The sequence below is a fragment of the Xiphophorus couchianus genome, chromosome 12 (genome assembly GCF_001444195.1).
Source record: "Xiphophorus couchianus chromosome 12, X_couchianus-1.0, whole genome shotgun sequence".
In the NCBI taxonomy this organism is placed as follows: domain Eukaryota; kingdom Metazoa; phylum Chordata; class Actinopteri; order Cyprinodontiformes; family Poeciliidae; genus Xiphophorus; species Xiphophorus couchianus.
In genome coordinates this window covers 15,131,954-15,158,031 of record NC_040239.1, presented here as the reverse complement: position 1 = coordinate 15,158,031, position 26,078 = coordinate 15,131,954, and the positions used below count along the sequence as shown (strand labels likewise).

Genomic DNA, 26,078 nt, shown 5'->3' with positions numbered 1-26,078 from the left:
TGCATTTCTTTGAAAAACAGCAAAAAAGCCTCCCAAAAAACAACCGAAAGCACAAGATTATACTGACAGCAAATCCATTAAGCGTTTTTGCACTTGTTCAAACTATTTAGGTCACCTTTGAACTACAGACACAGAGATTATAAAGTGATTATATATTATCCAACATAGTTTTATTGAATCCCATTAAATTTACACTGTGAGCACTTTTTATCAATGTGCATGTGGAAAAAGCTATATTCTATAAGCTGTTTTCCCCTCTGTTTGCTGCCACTTCACAAAAGCAACTAAAGCGTGACTTCCATACTGCTCTGCTCCATTCTTCCACTCCCTAACTTTCCTCTCCTTTCTTTTTTCCCCGATGTCTCCCTTTCCTCTTTTTCCTATTCTTATTTTCACTTATTGAAGTCAGAGAGGGTAGAATAGATAAATCCTGAGATTGATAAAAAAAGCAAAAGTGTGATGATGAGATGCTAAAGAAAGGAGTTGTTGACAGGGTTAGATATCAAGGAGCTTTACTGTGGAGAAAGATTATATCCAGCGCTGCTCTTTCTGTGTGCCTTCTCCCACTTCCCTCATATTTGAGTAGCTCAGGGAAAATGTTGGTCTTGAATAAAATCATAAAATCTGTGCATACCAGATGTGCAGAATTTGATCTGAAACGGGGACTTTTCTAACACTTAAGTTGCAAAAACAAACACTTCAGGCATGACTTCACTTGACTTGTGTTGAAACAAAAATAAATAAAGCTAATTAAAAGTTAAGCAAAGAGATGATTACAAAAAATAGAAGTTCAAACAAATGTTAAGTACAGGGCTTTACTCAACTTCAGTTGTTTTAAATGTCAGGTTTTTTGTTTCTTGTGCAACTCCCCACTTGAAAGGGATAGTCTCTATGGTGATGTTTTCAACTGGATTTCACTCAATGAAGAGCCTCAATTTTAGTTGATGCATTTTTATTTATGCATGGATGGACATGTCATTGTAGTTATTTAGTCATGGACCTTACCACAGGGGCCGCGTTTCATTGGTTGATGCCCATTCTATTTTTAACGCGGCTACCACATGCCTGGCCATCTCACAAACATACTTAGCTTCCCGTTAGCTAAGTACAGCATAATGGCAGCACTGACACAACTTCTACACCTTGAAGCCTGCCTGCTACACAGTCTTACGTTAGCTAAACAGATCAATATGCAATGTGTACTGTCTCTGACATACACTAAAGATTTTATTTTAGCAGAAAAGGCTTTGGACTAAACTGTTACTCGTGTTAGCCACTCTAGCGCCAAGTACAGTGTATCAGGCCTAGGCACACTCAAACATTTGCCAACAAACCACAGGAATCACCCACTGATTTCAAAAGTAACTTACAAAACGATGAATGCCCGACTTACCCAGCCTTGCAAGAACAATAGGCATCAGTGATCTTGTCCACAGCTATATTGATGTAGAGGGTGTGTGGATCTGCCATTTTCCTCATCGAGCGAAAGCATTTTGCTGTGACGTGCACAATTTTGGAGGCACCACGTGGCTCAAACACCTTGATCTCATCCAAAAAAGATGACATGAACTTGTTAGTTCCTCTGTCCATTGTAGTAGCTGATATATTGTGAAAATCCGGTAGAAATGATGCACTAATTGAGACAGAAATACACTGCAGAGAATCAGTCGAAGATGCCATGTTTACATAGAAACAACGCGCCACGAGGCTTTGTTTGTGAGACTTGCGGCCACGTGGGATTTTCTAGGTCGGTTGTGGGCGGAGCTTGGTAAGGTCCATTTAGGTGAAAAACCTCAAAAGAAACAGAAATACATCTATAACATACTCCCACTTGAACTCAGTCTACTTTAATGTAAGCAGAATAAATATAGGTGGAGAAAGGCCTTAGTTGTTAATCCTGCCCATTTTCAATTAAATGCTAGGCCAGTTATTTAAAGTTACCTTTTTATTAAAAATCTAGCAAAGAAAATATAACTATTATACATGTACTGAATAACAATTTTTGTGTATGATAGAAAATTATACATGTGCTTATTTAGATTACACTGACTGTTAAATAAAGACATTTTCAGTGTTTATATAAGCATCATTCATACAACCTCAGTACATCTCCATTAGCCTTGAATTGGGCATAGACATATTGTGTGCCAGGTTACTTGCTTTGTCTCCATTAGCCAAAGTGCGAATGGTTATTAGTCTGCTACCAATGACCTGTGACTCCACATCAAAGCTGCACGTACACACACATATATTAAAGGTGCACATGGTATTGGCTTTGGTGATTTGTGACCTCTTTTCCTCCTTCGCTGTCTTCTTCTCTGTATTGATTTCTTCTCGTCTTTGTCATCTTTCCTTTTTTTTCTTCTTGGTGTTTCTATGTGCCTCTCTTTGTTTAGCTCTCTTTTTGCCCTCGCTGGCATTTCTCTCTAAAACCCTTCTGTAACCGAGTCAACCAAGTCTTTTGCTTTTTTTCAATATTCTGACTAGAGATTTTAGTTTATATTTTAGTTCACAAGAATCGGGACATTTCGAAGTTAGTCTTCAATGACTCATGATATGGATGACAGCTGTTTGTGTGCATATACTGTATATCTGATTTGGGATCATTGTCTGTGTTAGCAAATGTTTGTGTTTGGTCTGTGTGAAGGTAAGCTTTGTTTTCCATGTCTCTATGCTAATTTATAGTATTTGTTTGCCTGATGCTGGGTGAGTGTGGGAATTGTAAGAGTTTGGTCGCAGTTCCCTGCATACCCTGTTTCATGTCCTGGTTTGTTGCTTTTTTGGAGTCACTGAGGGGCTCAAACATGCACGCTCAAAGACATTAACATTTATACAAGCAAACAAACACACACTGGGACTGTGAAAATCAGTCAACATCAGAGTCGGAGCTGTTCAGAGAATGTTCAAATGCACAGTCACATCTAGCCCCAACAGAGGGTTGTCAATTTTTACGAATTTAACCCCCAAAATATGTGGGAAAGAGGCCTTTAACCCAAATTAATTATTGGAGAAAGTACCTGGACATTGTAATTGGGGCAATTAAAGATAGGTAGAATAGTAACTAAAATAGTTTCAAATATAATTGTACTATTTTAATCCACTTTTTGCTACTGTTTAAATCTAACATATATATATATATATATATATATATATATATATATATATATATATATATATATATATATATATATATATATGGTGTCCTTGGCATTGCTTAAATCTAGTAGTGTTTTAGAGAATCATTTAAGGGTTGAAAAAGTACTATATAAGTCAGATGGCATAAAATAATATTTCATCATTAAAATTGAATGCAATTTTACTTGTAATTTTTTAAATCTTTAAATAGTTTCCATATTATTCCATACAATTTCATTCTATTTGAGTTGAGACAAAGTTGTCAACTGGTACAACTGGTACAGACAACAGATGATTGTTGAAAAAGAAGGTTGTTGAAAGTATTCATAATAGTGCTGGAACTAATTATTCTCTACTGAATGAAAGTACTTATATTAAGTGCTTGATTTTTTGAAAATAGTGTGAAACTATGTTATGCAATAAAAGACTAACTTTAATTTACATTTTTGTTGCACATCTTTTTCAGGATTACTAACAATGTGGTCAACATTGTAAAAGGTAGTGCCTTTGCAACCAATAAAACGTTCTGGAGTATTACGACTCTGCATTTAGACGGAAACCTATGTTCTAAACCTTATAATTACAGGTTAATCAGTTTTTATTTGTAAAACACATTTTATTTGCTGAGATAAGCAGAAAGAGGTTCCAGGCTTATGATAGATGGGAAATTCATGATGGATGTTAATTGATCACCTGCGTCTTTGAGCTGTAAATTCTTGTACTTATTTCTATTTCTTTCTTTTTCTAGCTTTGCTCTCAATTAGAAGATTGTCACAGATTGTCTTACCTTGATTTACTATTCTGCCCTCCTCATTAAACACAGTAGTAGTGAAGATATAGGGCAAAAATATATATCAACAGCATTAATGTCTATTCACTGTAAAACTGCAAAATATTTTTTTTTAATGGGATGAAGTTTTTTTTTAACCTTCTGTGTGCTTTTTAAAAACTTTACTGTAGAGCTCTGCAATTATGAAAAAAAGATCATAATCTTTTTTTGTTTTCATTATTTCAGAACAAACACTCAGAACAATGTTTGTTCTGAGTTTATATCACAAATCACTCATTAACTTTGAAAGATGCTGTAGTTAATACTACTAAGCAGTGCAGCTGTTAGATTGTGAATTTGAACTGGTCTTGTGATCTAGTTAAATTGAATTCTGTGCATGACTGTAGTCTGGAGCTTAATGAGGCACATATACAGCCACACAGACGCTTCGATGCTTCTGTCTTTAAGTGGAATCATATTACCGACCTCCTGCTGTTTCATTAAGTTCAATAGCTGTATTTGGTAGTGTCCCATATGCTAACTTTACATTTGCTTGAGTCCATTTGGCATAACTGGCAAGCTGGTTCATTTGAATCATTGACTTTAATTGCCTTACTTTCCTCATTACTTTTGGCAGCATCATTCTACCTAGCCTAGCCTCCTCTCTCCCTCCCTTGTGCCCTTCTTCTCTTTACACTGTAGTTTTTTCTCATTGCAACTGCCAATCTGCTAGCTGTCTCAGATGTAGCCCCAGTTTCCATGCTGGTTCTAATTATCTCGTTTTACTGGCCACTTTTTCAACCTCTGCCTCTCTTGATGTGCTCCTCTGCTTTTTCATCTTACCCTGTGAAGTCATATCAGTCTCCCTCGTTTTCTTGTTAGATGGAACACTGATGTTCGTTCTAGTTTTATGCCGTCTTTGCTCTCTGCCCTCGCCGTGTCTTTTCTCTCACTGGCACTTTTCTTCAGTTATATCTTTTGCAAGCCTTTTACTCTGTTTACTAACTACTTTGCTCAAAGGGCTTGCTTTTTTGTTCCCATCTTCTTTCAATACATCCTATCTTCTCATTATTTTGAAATCAAAAGCCAGATCTTTCCAACGTCCTTCATGATTCACTGAAGGCTTGTTTTGCCAAGCCTTCATGTTTTAGTTTCATGCAAGTTATTCATGGTGCTAAGTTACCACAATCTTGTTAAAGGAATTAAACTTTTCCTTTCTCTGTCCCTTTGCCTTTACACCAGCTTGCTTGCTATAGCTGCCTCTCAGTTGGCAAGAACTCACTGAGTCTTCATAAGTAGGCCCAAGTCAGATTTGTGAAGCCCCACAGAGATAGTTTCTCAGGTCTTTGTAACACTTCTGAACCTGAAATAAACTGCCAAGATGTTCTCTTATAGTCTTTCCTATCTACTCCCCATTCCCCACATACTTTTAACTTAAATCCATTTTTATCTCTTCTCTCCTTTCCTTTTCCTTTCACATTTTAATGCCCTCTTCCACCTCCTCGTCTGTCATCCTCACTCGTCCTCTTGCTGTGCCAGTGTCTTGTTGCTCCCTATTACCTGTACCAGCAAACCGTTTTTCTCTCTTAAAATACTCCTTCCTTTTCACTCTTAAGACTTAATCTTTATTTTTCTTAATCAGTGCCCTCTTGATTTCTCCTCTTCTTTGCAATAATTGTTTTCTGTCTATTTGCATTTCTTTAAATGTCTTACTTCATTTCACTGCTCCTTTTTTTTAAACCCTTCCTTTGTCTCAGAAATTTCGATTCATTTGTACCTCTCTATCAGTGATCCCTTTTGTCCTGCCAGTGGGGTGCAAGTATTTAAACATTGCATTTATTCTTCATATTGGAGCTGTTTTCAGATACCAAAAGAAAAAAGCGAGAGATAAAAATTTGGAGGATGCAGTGAGATAAATGGTGGAAGTGAAAATGAGTAATTTCTAAGTACAGGGGAAAAATTACATTTATCCACTGAATAAAAAGAGCTGGATTTGTAAGTGTCAGCATATATTTAAAAAAGATAGCATACCTATGGGACGTTGTAAGAGTATACATACTTACTGGACTTGTTACAACCACAAATATCTATGTATTTTGTTTGAAATTAATGTGATATGACCAGTGTAAAGTTGTGGATAACTATAAGTTGGAAAATATGGTTTTCGAGATTTCTTACAAAATAAAAATAAAACGTTTGTTGTGCTGACTTGTATTCAGTTCCCATCACTCTTACACCTCTACATAAAATCTGAGCCAAAAGTCAAGAGTCAGTAGTTTCCTTAACCACCATTCACTGCCATTACAAACTTTTGGATATGCCTCCTCCAGCTTTGTTTCTAAAGACCATTTTTGTCCAGGATTCCTTACAAAATTGATTAAAGCTTCCGTATGTAAGTTTTACAAAACAAAACAAGCAAAAAAAAAAAAAAAAACATGTTTTTTTTACAAATTTGTAAGGACTGTCACTATTTCTTGACAGTTTAGTAAATGACAGATAATCTGGGAAAAATGAAATCATGCTTCTCTACCTTCTCCCTGTGCTCTCCTTGCTATCTGCAGAAATACACTTCTCTGTCAGAAACAATCAATCAGATCTAGGAGCAGGATTGTTTCTCTGGTATTAGCACATTCAGCAGCATGTACATGAGTGTAATTAACAGCGCTGCGACACTCCTCCTTGGCCCTGGTTAGTTGTTTCTGACCGGGAGCATTTTTTCTGACAACAATAGTAGCACTGAGAGGAGGTGGCGGAGCTTGATCTTTTCACAGATCGTCTGTCTCATACTGTCACAACATGGTGACAGTATGAAACTGTAATTGTAAACGTGAATGATGTAACAGTTTTTTGTTGTTTGTTTGGTTCTTTTGCAGGTCTAGTTGTAAGAGAAGCCAGTATAGAAATAACGCGGCAGCAAGTGGAGGAGCTTTTTGGTCCTGAAGATTATTGGTGTCAGTGTGTGGCCTGGAGCTCCGCTGGAACCACCAAAAGCCGCAAGGCACATGTCCGAATTGCATGTGAGTACATTTCAACAAGCACTTCAGAGTCAACAGTGTCTAACCAAGTCACAACAAAAACATTTTTAATTTGATACGCACACAGTCCTTAACACATTGATTTTTCCTTGTGAAAGGAAAGACCTAGGAAATGAAAACAGTCATCATTTCCACTCTGCCAGGTCCAATCTCAGGAAAAGATCTCTGTGTTAGAGATACTAGTCTCACAGATGCAGCAAGCTGACTAAGAAAAATGATGATCTTATATGATGCAAGTAGTACCTTCTGCACAAAACTAAATGCTGGTGTGTTTGAATTATTATGACGTATATATGAACACATGTGGAAGGATGTGTATGTGTGAAGCATTTACTCAGTTGTACTTGTATATTCAAACACATATTACACATACACCGACCCATACACATATTCAAACAACACAGATAAACTATGCTTAAAATAAATTTAGTAAAAAAACCATCACTTTATGAGTTTAGGTTTATATGTTTTGTATAATATTACACTAGGGTTATGACCCTACCAAAATCCACTGCAACAAAAGCTTTCCCTAAAACATGTTCAGAACCTTCACACTGAACTGAATTCTATTTTTACAATGTAGCTAAAATCATTTTTTCAATAAACAGGTTGGATGATTTTCCACCCTGTTTTATCATGCAGAGTACAGCTATGATTTGCCTTCATGCTGCACACGATTATCCCACACAGCAGCTGTGAACTTGACTGAAAGAAGACGTACATCCTAATGTAAATCTCCTGCGTATATCATCATGTTCAATGACTACTTTGCGGGTGGTAATTATATTTTGATACCATCAAGTCTTTTTAATGCATATTACAGCAGGCCCACGGAGGCTTTTTACGTTGTCTTATTCATGTATGTGTTGTAGCATTTCAGCAAGCTTTAAGCATCTCTAGTATATTTAAACCTCACTATTATGACAAAAATACACATTTGGTTTGTGTTCTTTATTGGTATGACATCACTGAAGAAAGTAATTTACCTAATAAAGATATATATATATATATATATATATACAGCTAAGAATAAATATAATTTTTTGCAAGGAGTGATATTATTTATTATACATCTGTTTTATTTCTAACACAGTGAAATTGCCTCAGTAAAGCTCAAGGGAAAATCAAAGAAGAATCCATTTGTAAATGCTCAATTGACAGCAACAAAGACAATTGAAATATGTGATTGAAAATTTCAGAAAGCCTTGTTTATAATTTTTTAAAAGCAACTACATAAAACAATAGATTGGTCTTTCAAAGTTTCTCTCCCTCAGAATTGAACCCACAACAGCAGTTTTCCAGACATCAATGCACTCTTCGATTCAGCCATACAAGACAACTGGGATTTGTCTCTGTGTTCAGGTTGTAGTGAGGTCTTGCAGTAAAGAAATACCTATATCAAAATCAGCCTCTCCTTTCTATTTTCCCTGGCTTACACTGACAGCCTGGATACACATGGGTGCACTTTTGAAAGGACAGTTTGGGACTCTGACAGAGTCCATTCTGCAGACAAGACAGAATAAACTGTGCACATTCCCATATGTAGCACTCTACCAGACAGTATAACTCTAACAGACATACACCCTTGAAAACCTCTGTTCCCATGTTGATTATAATCCTGTCTAGATGGAAATCCATCATGATGACTCCTGTGTTTCTACTTCTTTTATTTTATTTCCCCCAAAAAATATTCTGACACATTTACTTCTCAAGGCTTGGTTTTCTACTTTTTAACTTACCTGGTTTGCAGGTTCATATTAGCTGTTGTTCATTTTTATGCTTGTACCAAAAGGTTTAAAGTTAACTGTATTAATTTATGCCTCAAATGTACTTAAATCGATAGATCTCAGATAAACAATTTACATACAACATTACAGTACATGTATGTAATTTTGGGAGTATGTTTGGATCATTCCAGTGTTGGGACCCATTTATGGCTAAGCTTTAACTTTCTGGCTTACGTGAGGGGTATTTTCTTCAAAAGCTCTGCATGGAAGTAGTCTGTTTAAGGTGTTGCCTTAAAGTGCATCTTCAGGTGTGCCTCTATTTAATAAGAAGTTTGCTAAGCCATTATATCGTCATCTGGCCTTTACCACAATCTTAAAAGTTACTCTAATCCTACTTCTCTAGAAAGTAAAAAGCAGGAAAGGTTATGTCTTATTTAATGTCAGATTGGGAGAAAAGATTAGGATTTCATACAGTGCAGGTAAAAATCTAGTATCAACATGATACATGTTTGCTGAAAAAGCTGACAATCATGCACTTTTAAAAAAGTACACTATCACAGTGATGCACAATAAAAAACAGTTGCATTTTTCAAAGTGAATTCCGAATATACTGCAGCATTTTTGCAATGTTTTACTTTGTGAGGATGTTTTCCTGTCTGTCAGCAGTGAGTTAGTGACATAGTCAGAAATATCCTTCTAAGCTTCGCTAATAACATTCTCGACTGGAATAGGCCCTCCTTGGGGTACAATGAAAGCAAGGTAATGTGCTGTTTTTGGCTTACGTTGGGGCTGACGCATGCTGTGAGACAGATGCAGGGGAGTGTTTGCATACTGACTTCTGAGACTTAACAGGAGCAAACACTTGAAAATAGTCACCAGCTGCAAAAAGACACGAACAATAGAGCATTTTTCAATACACTTCTATAACTTATCCTAACATAGGCAACAGATGAAGATGTCCACGTGTTCTGGAATGCAGAACACGTGGTTTCTTATGAATATCATAAGAAACCTTCATATACAATATCAATATCTTTGTTTACATTATCGAAATAAAGGGAAGTAATTTTTAAGCAGGCCCTGACACAAACCATTGTTTTGTTATACTTAAGATTTCTGCTGTTTTTTATTCCACTGCTTGAGTCTGATTACTAATGTTTAATAGCACTATAAATAATGTGTTAACTTTATTTGGATTACTTTAAAACCCAATGTATGCGCAACATACAGGGTTTTTGAAAATCTTCATATTCAGTATCTTAAAATAAGGTGAAAAAATCTAAATGTGCTGATTTTTCATACTAGGTCTTAAATTATACATAATCCTAAATTTAAAAGTTTGTTCATTTATAACTTTGTCCATTTACTCATTAAATGTCAGTTTGTGCTCCCGAAACTTGGTTATTGTACTCTTAGGCTTTTAAAATCAAAATGTTCTTGTGATGTTGTCCACTACTGGTTACTTCATCATGGGAAAGTAGATATTTAATGAGTCTGGCTTTAAAATGGGGTTTTGAATAATTTTCTAAAACCCATTGTTAGGAGCCTCTCAGGAAATTTACTGTATTTTATGAGAAGGTATTGAACAAGGTATTAGAGCCTTCGTCTAAAAAGTTTCAACTGACTTTTTCCCCCCTCCCCTCCAGGGGGTCTTTTGTGGGCTCTAGTGCCCCTTATATGAAAGTAGGCTGACAGGAAGGGGGGGGAAGACATGCGGCAAATATCGCCGGGTCTGGGAATCGAACCTGTGACGGCTGTGTCAAGGACTTAAGACCTCCAAACGTGGGTTGCACTATCCCCTATGCCACCACAGCATGGCCCCAAAAACATTGTTTGAAAACTAATGCTATTCGAAAGGCTGAAAAAAGTGTTAAGCTTAATGAAATGTGTAGAAATCCTGGCTTTAAGGTAACCACTATGTTGTGCATCTAAATCTAATATATTTAAATTTCTCTGTGGTTTGTCCCAAACACAAACAGCATTTTAGACTGTTCAAAAGGAGATTTCTTTTGGAAGATGATATTCTGCAGAATTTACAAATTCAAATTTAGAAAACCCAAGTTTGAACTGAATTAAAAACAATTAGAAAATGCATGTATTTCAAAACTTTTAGTCATGCAGAAAATACACTCACCATTGCCTTATTTGATATACCTTACTAGTACCATCTTGACCTCCTTTAGTTTTTGCCTTAATTCCTTTTATGTAAGACAGACTGACTTGAATATTTTAGAAAGTGCTAATCGCACCTAAATAGAATATAACTACATGTATTTTGAAATGGTGTCTGGACTGATAACTCTTGATTTCAGCTTCAACATCCGAACATAGAATCAGATTTTAGCCAAACTTTACTCTAACCTAGACCCCTTCTTTCTTTAGTTTGCCAGTTTTAATGGTACAGCATTAAACACTCCCCTGCATACCTGAACATAGCTCCATGACCACAATGAACCTATCTTCTGGTGGCTGCCTTCTCCAGGATAATGCACTCTTTCACCAAGCTCAAACTGGTTTTTAAAAATGTGAAAGTGAATTTGCTAAACTTCAATGGGCTTCAAACAATATGAGATTCTGATTATGGATATGCAGTTCACAATTTTGTCACAATTCCTACTATTATGTCTCCTCAGACCAACTGTTTGAGAAATGTTGGTAAAACCTTGGTGAATGTACACAGCCATGTCACATTCTAAGTCATTTGAATCTAATTTTTCCCAAACTGGTTCCCAGTCCAAAACTTCAGCTAGTTATCTCTACCTTACTAGATGCCTAATTGCATTAAGTGCATTATTACAGTATATCGTATAATTGACAATATGTAACATCAAGCAATTGCACACGCTCCCTGCTTAAAATAGCTGTTTGATAAGTGCTAGATAAAGGTTATTGTGATGGAGAAAAGAAAGGAATTTTCTTTCATCCTTACATTTCTTTCGCCACATAACTTGTTAATGTTGTATGCCCCACTGTCCTTCACTTTCTTTTTTTTTTCTATTTTGGCAGTAATTTTTGCCTTAACTTGATCTGATTACTCTCAGCCCTTTCTTGCGATAACCTTTTACTTCAAATCGACCCAACCTCCCGACCTACCCTGCTTTCGGCTCCTATTTGGATCTGCTGTTGTGATTAAAATGCTTCCTGGCAGCTGGAGCTTGCTGAGCTAAGTGTCTTTTACTTCACTGTGCAGCAGCAATTCAGCATTTCTTTCTTGCATTTACTGCTTCATTTTCATGTCATAGTTTCTTTGATTCTTGTTTTTTTTTTCCTCACCTTTTAACCCTCCTCACCTCGTCTCTTCATAGTTTCACTCGGACACTTGCGGTCACTTTCTTGCCTGTATCCCTTATTCCTCAATATCTTTTGGCCTTCTAAATAATAATGCCATTAACTCTTTACAGTACTAAGCAAATTGAAAATTTGTGATTGCCAGTCACGAAGCCATTAATGTGGCTGTAAAAGTGACAAAGACCCAGTCAGATACAGTATGTTAAATCTTCTGCTTTATTGGACTTTTGGCACTGGAAATGTGTGGTGTGAGAGGTACAGACAACTCAGTTCAGCTTTATAAAGAAAATGAGCCAAACACTGACACTTTCAAGTACTGCAAGTCATTTCAAGTCATGCAACACTGCAGTCAAGTGCACATGAACGAGTGAAACACAGACTTTAAATACACATTAATGTGCACAAATTGTCAGTCACACTCTTTGCCCCGGCAGCTATCAGGTCAAGTCTTTCTCCTTCAATGGATTTGTAATATGCCAAGTCCCCACACATACTCACAGACATACACACAGCTACGTGCACACACAAATTTACACATACACGCACCCATAGACACACATACACTCTCCTCAGTGATGGCAATTTGTTCTGCCACCTTCCACTGAGATGTTTGTGCATAACAATCAAGAGTCCAGACACTCAGGGGCACACCAATAGAGGCAGCTACTTGTGGCAACTGGAAAATCTCTGTCAGTGGGTTTCTTCTGATTTTGTTTATGTTGCAAATATCCAAAGTGGATGAATTTATTTTTCCCCTCAATTGTGGCTGAACTAAACCTAGGAAAACATGTCTGAACAATGACTTTTCTTCCCTGGTTTTGGACTTTAATGGAATATTTTTTTATTTGAATGTAGGCTTAAACCTGCAGTGGCTTACAGTCTTACACAATCAATCACTTGTAACCCAGCAACAACTGTGCTGGGCTAGCCAACCTTTGTGGTATGAAATTTGCACAGCAGCCAAAACGCTGTCTCAATGGCTTTTGACCTTTTAAAGCATGAAACGTCAGTTGCAGTCTCAGCAATGTTTATTCAAGCAAAACTGTCCATGTCTCATTTTTGTTTTCATTTTTCTTTAAACTGATTTGTATTCACTTTGACATTTATGCAAACACTTTTAACAGAAGCCCCCATTCTTGTTTTTTATACGTCATAAATGAGTTTTTGGTTTTTGGTGTTGAGGGTGATTTCATGATGGTCACAAACACAGTATAAACATTTTTATAGTTAAAATCCACAAAGTCTTCCAATGTATGTGTCTGGAAGTGTGGTTATGATGTTTCACCACTGCTGTGAGCCACTGAGCTTTTCCCCAGATGTCAAGGACTGCTTCAGGGTACTCTTAAGCATTAGAGTGGTAAGCCACACTGTTGATTTACTCACACAGAACTCGCTCACTTGGTCTTTAAAGTCCAAGTGTGGGAAATAAAAAAATCGGGGAAAAAAACCAAAGGTCTCAGTAACAAAGAAGCAGAAAGTGTCATTGAGATGTCACACAAAAAATGTCTATGAAATGTGTAAGTCAATAGTTAAGAAAAATCACAGGGGATTAAGCTATAAACATAAGAGTAATGTAAGATTTATAAGACCAGAATATTTAAATAAAACGTGATTACCACAAATTATTAAGGTAGAACGTAAGGACATACTTAACTTAGCGTAAATGTTCCGTGATTTACTCTAACTTAACCGTGCTGTTAACCAAGCACTCAGTGTAATTCTTTTCCGTGACTGACGGCAGCTTTGCTGTTTAAAGAGCACAACTGACTCTCTTGAGTCATTTAATTGTTCACATTAACTTTGATCTTTCACACATTTTCACATTAAAAAGCACAAGCTTACACAGACCATAAAGACTTTATTCATCTTCTTCACAAGCCATTGTGATGAGGGAACTGGGCCCGAGGTACGGTGTAGAAAATCCAATGGAGGTGTATTCTCACCAGGAAAGTCCGCTTTTCTGGTCTGGACCAAAATACATTGTTTTTTGTGTTTGGTGTAATTTGTTTTCATGTTATGCTTTTTTGAAACTGGACTGTCATTTTTAAACAAATCTATGCAGGTGACAGCCATTGCTCTCATTGGACAGAAATGACAGCGATAGGACAGAGCACAGACCTATAACAAATTCACTTTTAAAGAACTGTTTGTGTGATTTCTGTTGTGCACGCCTGTGCTGTTATTGTAAATGCACGAGCAGCTCATTCACTGCAGATTTCACAATGGGATATTTTTAATTTTGGAACGACATTAGTTAGTGTGTGCTGCAATCTGAATGAGATGATATGCTCTGCCACCCCTGTCCCACAACATGCTGACAGCAGCATCGCAAAGCAGAAGACGGCACATCAGGTGTGATTTTAGTACATACGCAATAATAGCATTAGCAACACTTAAAGGCTCTTTTTGGCCACATTGCTCAGCAACGGTGGCTTGTGAAATCCAAAAAGAATATTTTTTGTTGTTGGTTCAGGTCGAGACAGGTCTGTATTCACACCAGAAGCAAACCACTCTTTGTTTGGAAGCGGACCAAAACACAGGTCTCAGTCTGTTTGTTTGGTCCCCACCATTGTTTGCTTCAATGTATTCACACCTACACGAAACGTCCAGACCAGCAGGAAGAACAAACTTTGCTTAAAGTGTACCAAAAGTGTCAAGTTTGAATACACACTGTGTGTAACATGATTGCAACATAATTGCATGAAAAGGAGCCTACACAGCTGGGTTTTAAACTCCATCCATCCATCCATCCATCCATCTTCTTCCGCTTATCCGAGGTCGGGTCGCGGGGGTAGCAGCTTCAGAAGGGAGGCCCAGACTTCCCTCTCCCCGGCCACTTCTTCCAGCTCCTCCGGGGGAATCCCGAGGCGTTCCCAGGCCAGCCGAGAGACATAGTCCCTCCAGCGTGTCCTGGGTCTTCCCCGGGGCCTCCTCCCGGTGGGATGTGCCCGGAACACCTCACCAGGGAGGCGTCCAGGAGGCATCCTGACCAGATGCCCAAGCCACCTCAACTGGCTCCTCTCGATGTGAAGGAGCAGCGGCTCTACTCTGAGTCCCTCCCGGATGACTGAGCTTCTCACCCTATCTCTAAGGGAGAGCCCAGCCACCCTACGGAGAAAACCCATTTCGGCCGCTTGTATCCGCGATCTCGTTCTTTCGGTCATGACCCAAAGCTCATGACCATAGATGAGGGTGGGAACGTAGATCGACCGGTAAATCGAGAGCTTCGCTTTTTGGCTCAGCTCTCTCTTCACCACGACGGACCGGTAAAGCGCCCGCTTGACAGCAGACGCTGCGCCAATCCGCCTGTCTATCTCCCGCTCCCTTCTTCCCCCATTCGTGAACAAGATCCCGAGATACTTAAACTCCTCCACTTGGGGCAGGACACCCCCCCTGACCCCCCCTGATTGGGTTTTAAACTCATAAAACCCAATTACAACCTTCTGGCTGTAAAGCAAAGGAGCTAAAAACTGAACCAGCATCCGCCCTATATCAAAATGATGACTCATAATTATATATTTTGTTAAGACAAGTTGCTCTCACTGAAGGGACTCATTCTTATAGATACCAGAAAATCAAATACTTTGCTCACTTAACACTTAATACAGCTGTCTAAAGAGTCCCAAACAATACTATGAGCAATCTGGATCCATAGTGTGACGCTATGTTTCAGCTCAAAGCTCCATCCACAACCTTTGCACAGTCTTTGTATTGACTATTCTATAGATGTACATACTACTTAGTTGTAGAATTGCTAGAAAATTAGATGTCATCAAATTACTACTTCTTCTCAGTCTGATCATTGGTTGTAGATTTCAGGCAACTGGTTGTTAGAATGGTCACACTGATACAACTGATACACTTCATAGCTAAGACAATATATTAAGGTGTTTTGTTCATCTCTGAAGATGTGAATCATTGTTAAGCTCAAGACTACAGTCTCAAATGTTAAATGGTCAGAGATTGGCGCCAACGTATTGGATTAATTGTGATAACAGAACAGAGAGGGTTACCTCTGATGATGATTTTGAAAACCCAACATATGTTCAGAATTGAGGTAGGACATCTCCAGTAAAAACAAAAAGAGCCCAGTTACATTCTGCTCAAAAACCCCAGAATGTCAGAATGTGAACATAATGGTTTAGGTATCTGATCTCAACCACAAAAGATATCTCATGATCAAAAAGTAGCAAGTTTCCATGGTTGAATTTATTTATTTTATACCTTAGAGAATCTTTTAATGACATGCTGCAGGGAAACAAAACGCTTTATGAATTGTCCAAGTTTGAGATAAGTAATGTGCTTTATATGCTTGTATTTCTTTGGTCTGCATAAAATATAAATCTTTATTTTGAATTGAAGGAGGTCCATATCTTGGTCTGCCAAGTTTGAACACACGTTGCTGCTTTCAAAAATACAATGCTTGTGTTTTTGTTTCTGCTGAACCACATAGAAGCAGCGGAAAAGCTTTCTGGTCAATTTTTGATCCTAACTGAGTGAGCCAGCACTGCTGAGTACTGACTCCATGGTAACACATTAAATTGTTTACTTTTTTCAAATCCTGACTGTAGATTGAAAGACCTTGTCTGATGTCTTCAGATGATGACAGGTTGTGAAGTGTTGAAATGACAGGGTGGGGAGTTCAGCAAAAGAATTGGTGAAGTAGAAAGACAATCTTGAAAGTTAGTGAAAATGATCCTCTTTATAGCCACATTGAAAATGTGATGTTCAAAGTCACAGTGTATTTTCATGTCTTCCATTTTGATATTTTGGAGCGCTCCAGGCATTTTGAAAGGAACTTCAAGTTTAAGTGTTTAAAGGTTGACAATGTACTTGAATGCTGCAAATACAAACAAGAGAGTGTTTGGGATTTTTTTTCATCAAGGTAAATTACTAGGATAAACACTCTAAACACATGTCACTCTGCATCTTTTAAGAAGTTACAATCAAAAATTATGTTTGATATTTGTTTGAGCAATAACATGAATAATGTTCTTAACCTATAATAAAAAAAACAAGCTGTAATTGTTATTGATGTGAAATATCATGTGTGATTGTCCTGACAATTATTACAGGGTAGAAAAAATATGGGACCTAAAAACCTTTATTTGCTTTCCTCTTCGTTTCCCCTTCGGAAGCGACTGGAATATAATAAAACTAAATGAAAACTGACACTGTTGTTTGTAGCTTGGTGAAATTAAATTGCATTTATTTAATAAACTGCCATTTATGAAATTAATGATCAAATAAACCACCACCAAGACCTCCATCACAGAGACGTGTGAACAAAACTGTAAATTAATGGAACCACATATAAGATGAATATAAATTTTTGCAAATACAAGATGTACGTCTTTTGTACAGTGATAACAGTGAATCATGATTTGTTTGTTTCCTCTCGTGCTTGAATGATTTTCTTTGTGTACTATAATCATTTAGATACAACCCATAGGTTCATCTTGTTTGTTTTGTTATTGTATTTCAAATTGTTGCGGTGTTACGCTAGGTTCTACAGTTTATTTTGTAATCTGAAAGCTGTTTTATCATGATTTTATTACATTACAATTGTTCAATCCTCACACATCAGTTACTTTGTTTCTCCAAAATTAGCACAAGTACAGCAAATGGGCAATCTGGAGCTTGTACGCTCTCTGTGCCCGAGGATATGAGCAGCGCATGCATGAGCTTGATTGACAGTCCAAAGTGTTTTAAAAGAAAATAACAGAGATAAAAGAGCAGAAGGAGTAAATAATGCTTAGAATCACCTTCTATAGGCACTCTAACTTTTGTAATTTTAAACTAGTAACAAAGCTTACTCTGCATTTCTTTTTTTAAATCTTGGTCCATGATTTGTTTGGTTGATTAAAATGTCCTCTCAGTTTTTTCTCTTTACTTTCTATTCCCAAGAGATAGACAGAGAGAAAAGAGATAAAGGAACACATAATGCTTAGAATCGTTTTCTATAGCTAGTCCAACTTTTTTGCAATTATAATCCAGAAACAAAGCTCACCTTGCATTTCCTGTTTTTTTAAATCTTGGTCTATGATTTTGTTTTGTTGATTAGACTGTTCTCTCATTTTTTTCCCTCTATACTTTCTATTCCCAAGAATCTCACATTGCTTTTTATTGCTTGAGCACCTGCATCAGGGGGAAACTGTTATGATTTGGAACGGGCAGCATGCATGGCAGAGACACCCATTTAGGATAATTGCACTGAAATGTGCTTATGTAGAGGTGCCCAAGACAACAAGCTAACCACAGACATAATAACAGTTTTACTTGATTGATGGAAGTTTTAAGTAAAGAAGGAAAGAGGCGGAGAGGGACACATAGAGAAATTTGGAAGGTGCTTTTATGCAAGGGGAGGCTATTTATTTATTTATTTTTTTTGTTTGTTTTTTTGCTGATGCTGCTATATGGTGAACACCACGTTACAAAAACGAACACTTCACCTGCTCCTAACTGTTGTATTTCTAAAACGCTACTTAGAGAAGTATATATTGGATTTGCTGATATCGAATGCTGGACGGTGCTATTTAGGGAGTGAAGTGAGGTCAGTGAATGAGCACATCTGTCACTTCTGCCCTGTGAAAATATTTCCCTTGAGGACACGTGCACAAAACACACACCTTCTACTGTTATGAATTTGTGGTACCCCTTCATCTTCAAAATGTGTCACCTTATTGTCTTTAAAACGGAAATATACAAGGAAAATATGTCCTTCTCATGTCAACTGGCAGAGTTAGAATTCTTCAGCATCCTGTCTCACAAATATGTGTCTGTTCATCCCCAAGCAGTTTGCTTTAATCTCCTTTAATTTCATTCTCAATCTTTATTGAAATCAACTCACAGCCAACTTCTCATTTCTCCATCTCCCATCCTAATTAAGACCAGGAAATTGTTCCTAGAATTCCTTGGCACTGGAAAAGTGTGTCTCGTCCAGAAGTCACTTTTCTTTCTCCTTGTGTCTAGAGTTTTTTTTCTTCTTCTAATTTCTTGTTTCATGTGTTACTGTACCTGCCTTTTCATCTCCTCTGTGCAGTTTTCTCACTGTGAAACTACCCTGCTGTCTCTATCGTTCCATCTTTGTTTTTCAGCGTTGGTACATGTACGTGTGGGTAGCCATGTGGTGGATTTAGAACTAAAGCTTTTGGTGATTACTCCCATAATGAACCATCATGCTCTGTTCAGTCTGTCATCCCCCAGAGGGATTGATTGCATTATGAAGTTATCATTCAGCCTGAGACATACTCTGTGTCCTCACACAACTCACTTAACCAATATAGCTGTACACACAGAATGTGTAATGAGTAGATTTATATTGCACAAAATGAAAGCTTGCCTTGCGTTTCAGCAGTTATACAGGCACATTTTGGGAGTCCTTAATGCTTTTTGAGCAGCATGTCACTGGAATTCTAATGAAACCAGTTTAGGCTTATTGCTCATATGGATTTAAATATGGAACATTGTTTTTCACTTTTCACAACTCTTGCGAACTTCTGTAGTCATATTTCAAACACAGAAGCTTTTTGCTTTACACAATTCAAATCCTACTACATACTGCTTATGCTTCCTGTCTGATAGATTTTGTTTGCCTTTAATGCAACTCTGGCTTAGTTTACTGGTCCTTTGCAATTTTGTACCCAAAGATTGCCAGTTCATCCTGCCCTACCACCATTTTGTATTCGCTAACAAACCATTGCATACCTGCCTGCCTGCCAATTAGCTCCTTGATATCTACCATTTGGTACCAAAATTTTTACCTGGTCTTAAATGTGTACTTATCACAGCTAGTATTACTGTTTCTGTGGCTACTAATAACATTAAATGTGAATGCAATCAAACTTTTGTGTGAACAGTTTGCGACCCCAAAGCAAACCATATGCACAGAAGAATAATATAGATGTCAGACAGCCGCACTCTGTTTATGGATGTAATAACAGATGCCACCTTACGTGTATCAATTTTAAAGTTGTTGAGCAAGGGGAGCAAACAGCATTTTCTTTTCAAAATTATAAAGAAGGAAACTGATACAAAGAAAGCACAACTAACAGCAATGACCTTTTGTGGGGCACTGACTGTGACTTCTGCAGAAAAGTCTGTTTGGATGCAAAATCAGAACCAATAGTGACAGATTTCTTTCAGTAGTTCAGAATTTTCATAATTGCATTTTCAGCTATTGTTTACATTTGGATTTACTGCGTCTGGCTTCTGATGGTGCTGAATTATGGCAAATAACTCACATCCAGCTGGGATTTGACTGCACTAAATAACTGGAATATAAGTAGGGATATGCGACAGACTGGCAATCTGTCTAGGGTGAACCCCGCCTCTTGCCCGGAACGTTAGCTGGACATAGGCACCGGCATCTCCCGACCCACTAGGGACAAGGATGTAAGAAAATGGATGGATGGATGGATAAGTAGGGATATATTTAAATAGGTATGTAAGTAATATGTGGAGTTAATCTGTCTATGTGATTGAATGGATTTCATTATATTTTTCTGGATATAAATTTAACTTGTCTATCTTCTAAAGTGTCTTGCAACAACCTTTGTTACACATGATCCACGACAGTATATTTTATGCACAACATGTTAGATATTTTTATGAGTAACTGTCCTCAACTGAGTTGTGGAATATATTACTGTAAAACGGTTGTTGATTGTTCTAGTGCTATGCATATTTGTATTTTTACAGTGTTGGTCATTTCGTAACTAATTGTTTGGGGTTTTTTTGAGGGTAAAAAGAATCCATTTGCAGTGAGATGTTTTGCAGTGACCACAGCTTTATAGCTCTGAGAACTGATGATTTTGAGCAACGTTTTATGCTGTATTTATAGGGCTTGATCTACAAAAATTCCAAATAAGGATTGCTAAATTGTGAGCAAAAAAGAAATTGTACGCACAATAAGTCAATGTTTTGCATGTGATCTACAAAGATTATTAGTGCAATTGATTGTACGAGCAAAAGTGGTGCGAACCACCCTCTTTTCATGAGGATTTTGCATGTGCTGCTGGTTACTGGCTCATCATGGAGAGAGTCTGAGGATGGAGTGGCCATAAAAGAAAGATGAAATAGAAAGTCATTATGCCAGAGGTTTTTTTTAACAACAACAGCAGCTCACGTGGGTAGCAGCATCCCCGTGTAGTCGTAAAACCCTCTGCGGTCCGCCTTTTTAAATAAGGGGATAACCATCCCAGTCTGTCATTGCAAGGGAACCACCCACAATGTCCACGCAATAGTACGAAGGTGTGTCGACCAACACAACCCCACAATTTCCAGAGTCTTACCGAACTCGTTCACCCCTAGGACCTTGCCACCGAGGATCTTTTTAACCAGATTAATGGCCTCGGTACCAGAGATTGGAGAACCCGACCCAAGGTCCGCAGACTCTGTTTCCTCACTAAAAGACGTGGAAGACTGGAAGGATTGTGACCTGTATAGTTATATACCACACATAATACTTCATCTTGGGTTTGCACAGCTTCTAATTAGAACCTTGACAAAATTTAACTAGCTAAATTTGTACTGATATATGTGGAATCTTTAAGGAAACTCAACTGGCAAAACTGTTACATTTTTGAATATAACATATGTTTTATGTTGAGCATGCATGATAAAAATATATAGTTTCTAGAAAGAGGCATTTTTAAGGCCGCATCTTCTTTATTTCTCCCTTTAATCTTCTACATCTTTCTGCCACTTTGGTTGTCCGCATGAAATTCCCTGACAGCAACTCGGAGTCAACCAGTTCAATATTTTAAAGAATGTTCTGTCTGGTCTGGATGTACCTGCAAATGGTGAACTACTGCTGACACTTAAGGTGATTAAGAGCACACTTGGAAACCAGCAGAGTAAAAAGACACAAGGATAGACATGCAGCAGACACTGCATGTTCTGAAAGTTTTCTGAACATTTTTGAAACTTAAGGGCAAAGGACAGAACAGTTATTTTTCGCCCCTTTAAGTGTGTCTTTTTTAAACGTAAAAATGTTTAAAACACGTAGATTTAATCTCTTGCCTGCATTTTTCTTTAGCTTATTGCACACCAGGGACTCTCAAACTTAATGTGTAAAGTTTCAAATCTGCTTTCAAGATCCATGGCCAGAAACAACTGGAAAACCATTTCATCCAATGTTCATACAATTTCCAAAGAAAAAGTGACACTTAACACCTGTAGGTGTACGTTTTTCACTCTAAGTTGCACTAACTTTGGGCAGTAATGTGTAAAAAGCAGGATAATTTTGTAAGAACCTTCAACTTAGCCAGGATCAACTTAATTACTTTTTATACCTCAAAAAACATGGAGTGCCTTTCTTTAACCACATGAATAAAACAATAAACAAACTGAAAATTAACACCTTAACTCCAACCTTAAAACAACTGAGGTAAAACTTACAGATGAAAAGTAATCATTTGCACCAGGGTAATAATATACTCATGCTTTTCTTAGTCACATATCAGTCATGAACCAGTTTCACCAGTTTTTAGTTTCAGTCCAAGTCATTGGGGAGAATTGGCACAATGAAATCTCATATTTCAAGCAAACTCTGCAATAGTTCTCTGCTTTCAGCTATTCCCACTTCACCCTCATCATCTGCTCCTATAGATATCCATCACATCATCAGACTGGTCCCATAAATATAGCTGCCTGCTAAGCCTTGATACACTGTCACTTATCTCACATTACAATATGCTTTATTAGCTTCTTCTGTGACACGCTAATTATTTTCACATGTGGTAAACTCAACTTTCCAAGTAGACATATGTCATTACAACGTATGATGAGGCAGCAGACTAAAAGCCTGAGCCGGATAGTAAGGAATTAATCTTTCACACTCAGTAAATATAAAATAATTTAATCTAGAAAAAAATAAAACTATGACAGTGGTAGAAGTCACCATCAACAAAGAAAAAATGTCAATGAGTATTAAAATACTATGGTAAAATTTTAGGAAAACAGTAAAATGAAAAAGGGAATTGAAAGATGTGTATGTCCCAAATAGTTTAATTCTACCATTGTGAGCCTTTTTCTGTCTCAAAGTGAATGAAAAAACATCTGAACTCTCAAATCATTCAGCGGGAGAAAAAGCTACACATTCTGTGCTGCTTTGTAATGCTGTCATTTATCACAGCATGCAAACCATTAATGTGAATCATTTATTGTCTTTGGCCTGCTGGAGATCCCTGAACTCTGATGGAATCTACAAAGACAGAAAGTGAGGTTACATTTAGTACATAGTTATAAAGAGAATGCCACACAGCAAAAGTGGCTGATGGGAAAGTGTTTGTGGTTTTATGTGGATTCCAAAAACAGGTTATCTTTTGAGATCAGCAGTATTGTTGCTAAGTGTTTTCTCTTGTTGTAAACTAGGAAGGTGTGAGAAGCCACTGCATGCATGACTGAGTTAAAACATAACTATAATTAGTCTGTCTCTGCTGACTCAAGACTGAGGGTAAAACTCTGGTTCGTACTGACATGGCACAACCTCTAAACTGGTCTTCCTAAGTCCTGAATTACTTCTGGAGTATTTTTACAAATAAAAATACATTTGGGTTGTTGCTTTGTAATGCAACATTTAATTCTCTAGCGCCACCAAAATATAACATATAGTTTAAGCTCCTTTTCCACTGCACAAGTTTTACCTACTTTTAGCATAATTAAAAAACACTTTTCTCACTGCTATTCCTTGATTGTCATTATAAAACGCTTCCTTCTCTCCTCAGACCTGAAAAAATCATTTGAACAAGAACCTCTTGGAAAAGAAGTGTCGTTGGAGCAGGAGGTTCTGCTACAGTGTCGTCCTCCGGAGGGCATTCCAGCTGCTGAGGTATGTGCAATATTATCGTTAACCTCCTCCTGAGCTGAAAGGAAACTAAGCCGTGAGATCAAGAGAAGGAAGTCATTGATGGAAGAGAGTGACAGAATAAAAAAAATGGGAGCTGATATATATAGATAGAAGTAATAATATGGGAAAAGCCTGGAAGCGCCACAGAAATAAGAGTTGTATCAAATGCAGTACTTTGTGTTTGAGTTTTTTGGGGGGTGGAATCGGTTAATCAGTGTTTTGTCAGGAGCAGCATGGAAATGTTGCATGTTCTATTTCACATACCATTATATAACATACTGTTTATTTTAATAGAAATAAAAAGACAAATCTGTTATATAATCTTAATACAGTATTAGTACTGTTGTAGTAATCCACAACAGTACATTTAGCTATACAGAATCTAACTTGTTGCCTTTTTGGATAGATTTGCCTAAAATAATTTTGGGAATACAACACAATGTGTAACACTCATACTTTTACGTTATTCAATGATAAATGTGCTGAATTGCCACAGGAAGAAACAACCTTAATTCTGTTTTGACTGATGGATGCATGTAAGCTCTGCTACATGTATGAACTGAGACCCTAAGGGTCCCCAGAGATCCAATTTGAGGACACCTTAAACCCATTTAAGGGGAACAAAATAGGAAAAGGTCAGTGTAGGTGGATCATAACCAAGGTACTTTAGAGTGTTATGCAGCCTGAAACATATTAGAAATTACTACTTTAAGTAAGCAAGCATATTTGCTCATTTGTGTGACCTAAACTTTGTAACAAACTAACTGCCTCTTTGTCTTTTACAGCAAACATTTAATTATGTTTATGGGTAGCACATGAACACAATGAACACAATTATATTCATCAAGTGCATTGTCACATTGACATTTCATTAACTTATAAAGTTGACCCTGTAGTAGGCATTTATTTTGGGGCCATTTAGGTCACTTTAATTCTCAGAGTGCTGGATCTAAACTATTTGCTATTCAGATTGTTGTTTAATTTCTCACTTTCAGATGGTTTGTACCTGTATGTATGAAAAGTCATTATTTCATCTATGCCTTTGGTCACTGGGGAAGTGCAGTGACCCCAGGCTGCACTTTGAGAAGTGTGCACTTAGAGAAGGCTTCACTGGCGGATGGGGAGTCTCTGAATCAGGTTTCCATCCTCAGGGTTTGATAGTCGTTTGCTATTGCACTTAAGTACATAACTCCCCTAAGAGAAAAGAGAGAAGGCATATCAGCATACAAATTGAGAAAGCATGTAGGAGAAAATCTAAGACTGAGGTGGTGTAGAAGAAAAGGAAGACAGGGAAATCTGATTTTTGTTTTCCCTTTTACAATATTGCATCTAGTTTTTATTGGGGAACTTAAGCAAGTGCATTAGTTGGATTTTGTAACTATCAATCAATCAATCAAATTCTATTTTTATAGCACATTTCAGCAGCAAGGCATTTCAAAATGCTTTACATCATAAGAAACTTAAAAACATAAAGTCATGCAACATAGAGTCAAAAATCAAAACATTACATTAAGTCAAGTGCCATCAATAAATTCGTAATTGATTATGTTTCAAATACAACTCTAAACAGGTGGGTTTTTAGTCACGATTTAAAGGAAGTCAGTGTTTCAGCTGTTTTACAGTTTTCTTGAAGTTTGTTCCAGGTTTGTGGTGCATAGAAGCTGAATGCTGCTTCTCTTCGATTGGTTCTGGTTCTGGGGATGCAGAGCAGAATCAGAAGACTTGAGGGGTCTGGAAGGTTGATACAACAACAACAGATCTTTAATGTATTATGGTGCTAGGCCGTCCAGTGATTTATAAACTAACAACCGTATTTTAAAGTCTATTCTTTGAGCTATAGGGAGCCAGTGTAGGGACTTTAAAACTGGTGTTATGTGCTCTATCTTTCTGGTTTTAGTGAGAACGCGAGCAGCAGCATTCTGGATCAGCTGCAGCTGTTTGATTGATTTGTCGGACATACTTGTGAAGACGCTGTTGCAGTAATCAATGCGACTAAAGATAAACGCATGGATGAGTTTCTCTAGATCTTGTTGAGACATAAGTCCTATGACATCCAAAAAATAGAAACCCTGATTATTAGTCAGTTTTTGTGTCTTTTTGTTGTCTTACACCTACTTTCACCCTCTCAACTCATGCTCAGTTCCTTCGGAGACCGGCCTCCGCACTAACAACTCATTATCACTCCTGCCTTATCAGCATTTTTTACTGCAGTTTATATTTGACAACTGTCTGAACACATTTGTGCAGCAAAAATCGTATGGACACAGACACAC

At 37.4% G+C, this 26,078-nt stretch overlaps 1 protein-coding gene across 3 annotated transcripts in view; it reads left to right on the top strand.

Annotated features, from left to right (window-relative positions):
• Window positions 1-26,078, top strand: part of LOC114154878 (netrin receptor UNC5C-like) — a 205,206-nt gene that overhangs the window by 107,089 nt on the left and 72,039 nt on the right. For all 3 annotated transcript variants that reach the window (XM_028034349.1, XM_028034347.1, XM_028034348.1), the window contains exons 3-4: window positions 6,778-6,921; window positions 23,684-23,787. In XM_028034349.1, the coding sequence (XP_027890150.1) occupies window positions 6,778-6,921; window positions 23,684-23,787 (248 nt within the window). The remainder of the gene's footprint in view (window positions 1-6,777; window positions 6,922-23,683; window positions 23,788-26,078) is intronic.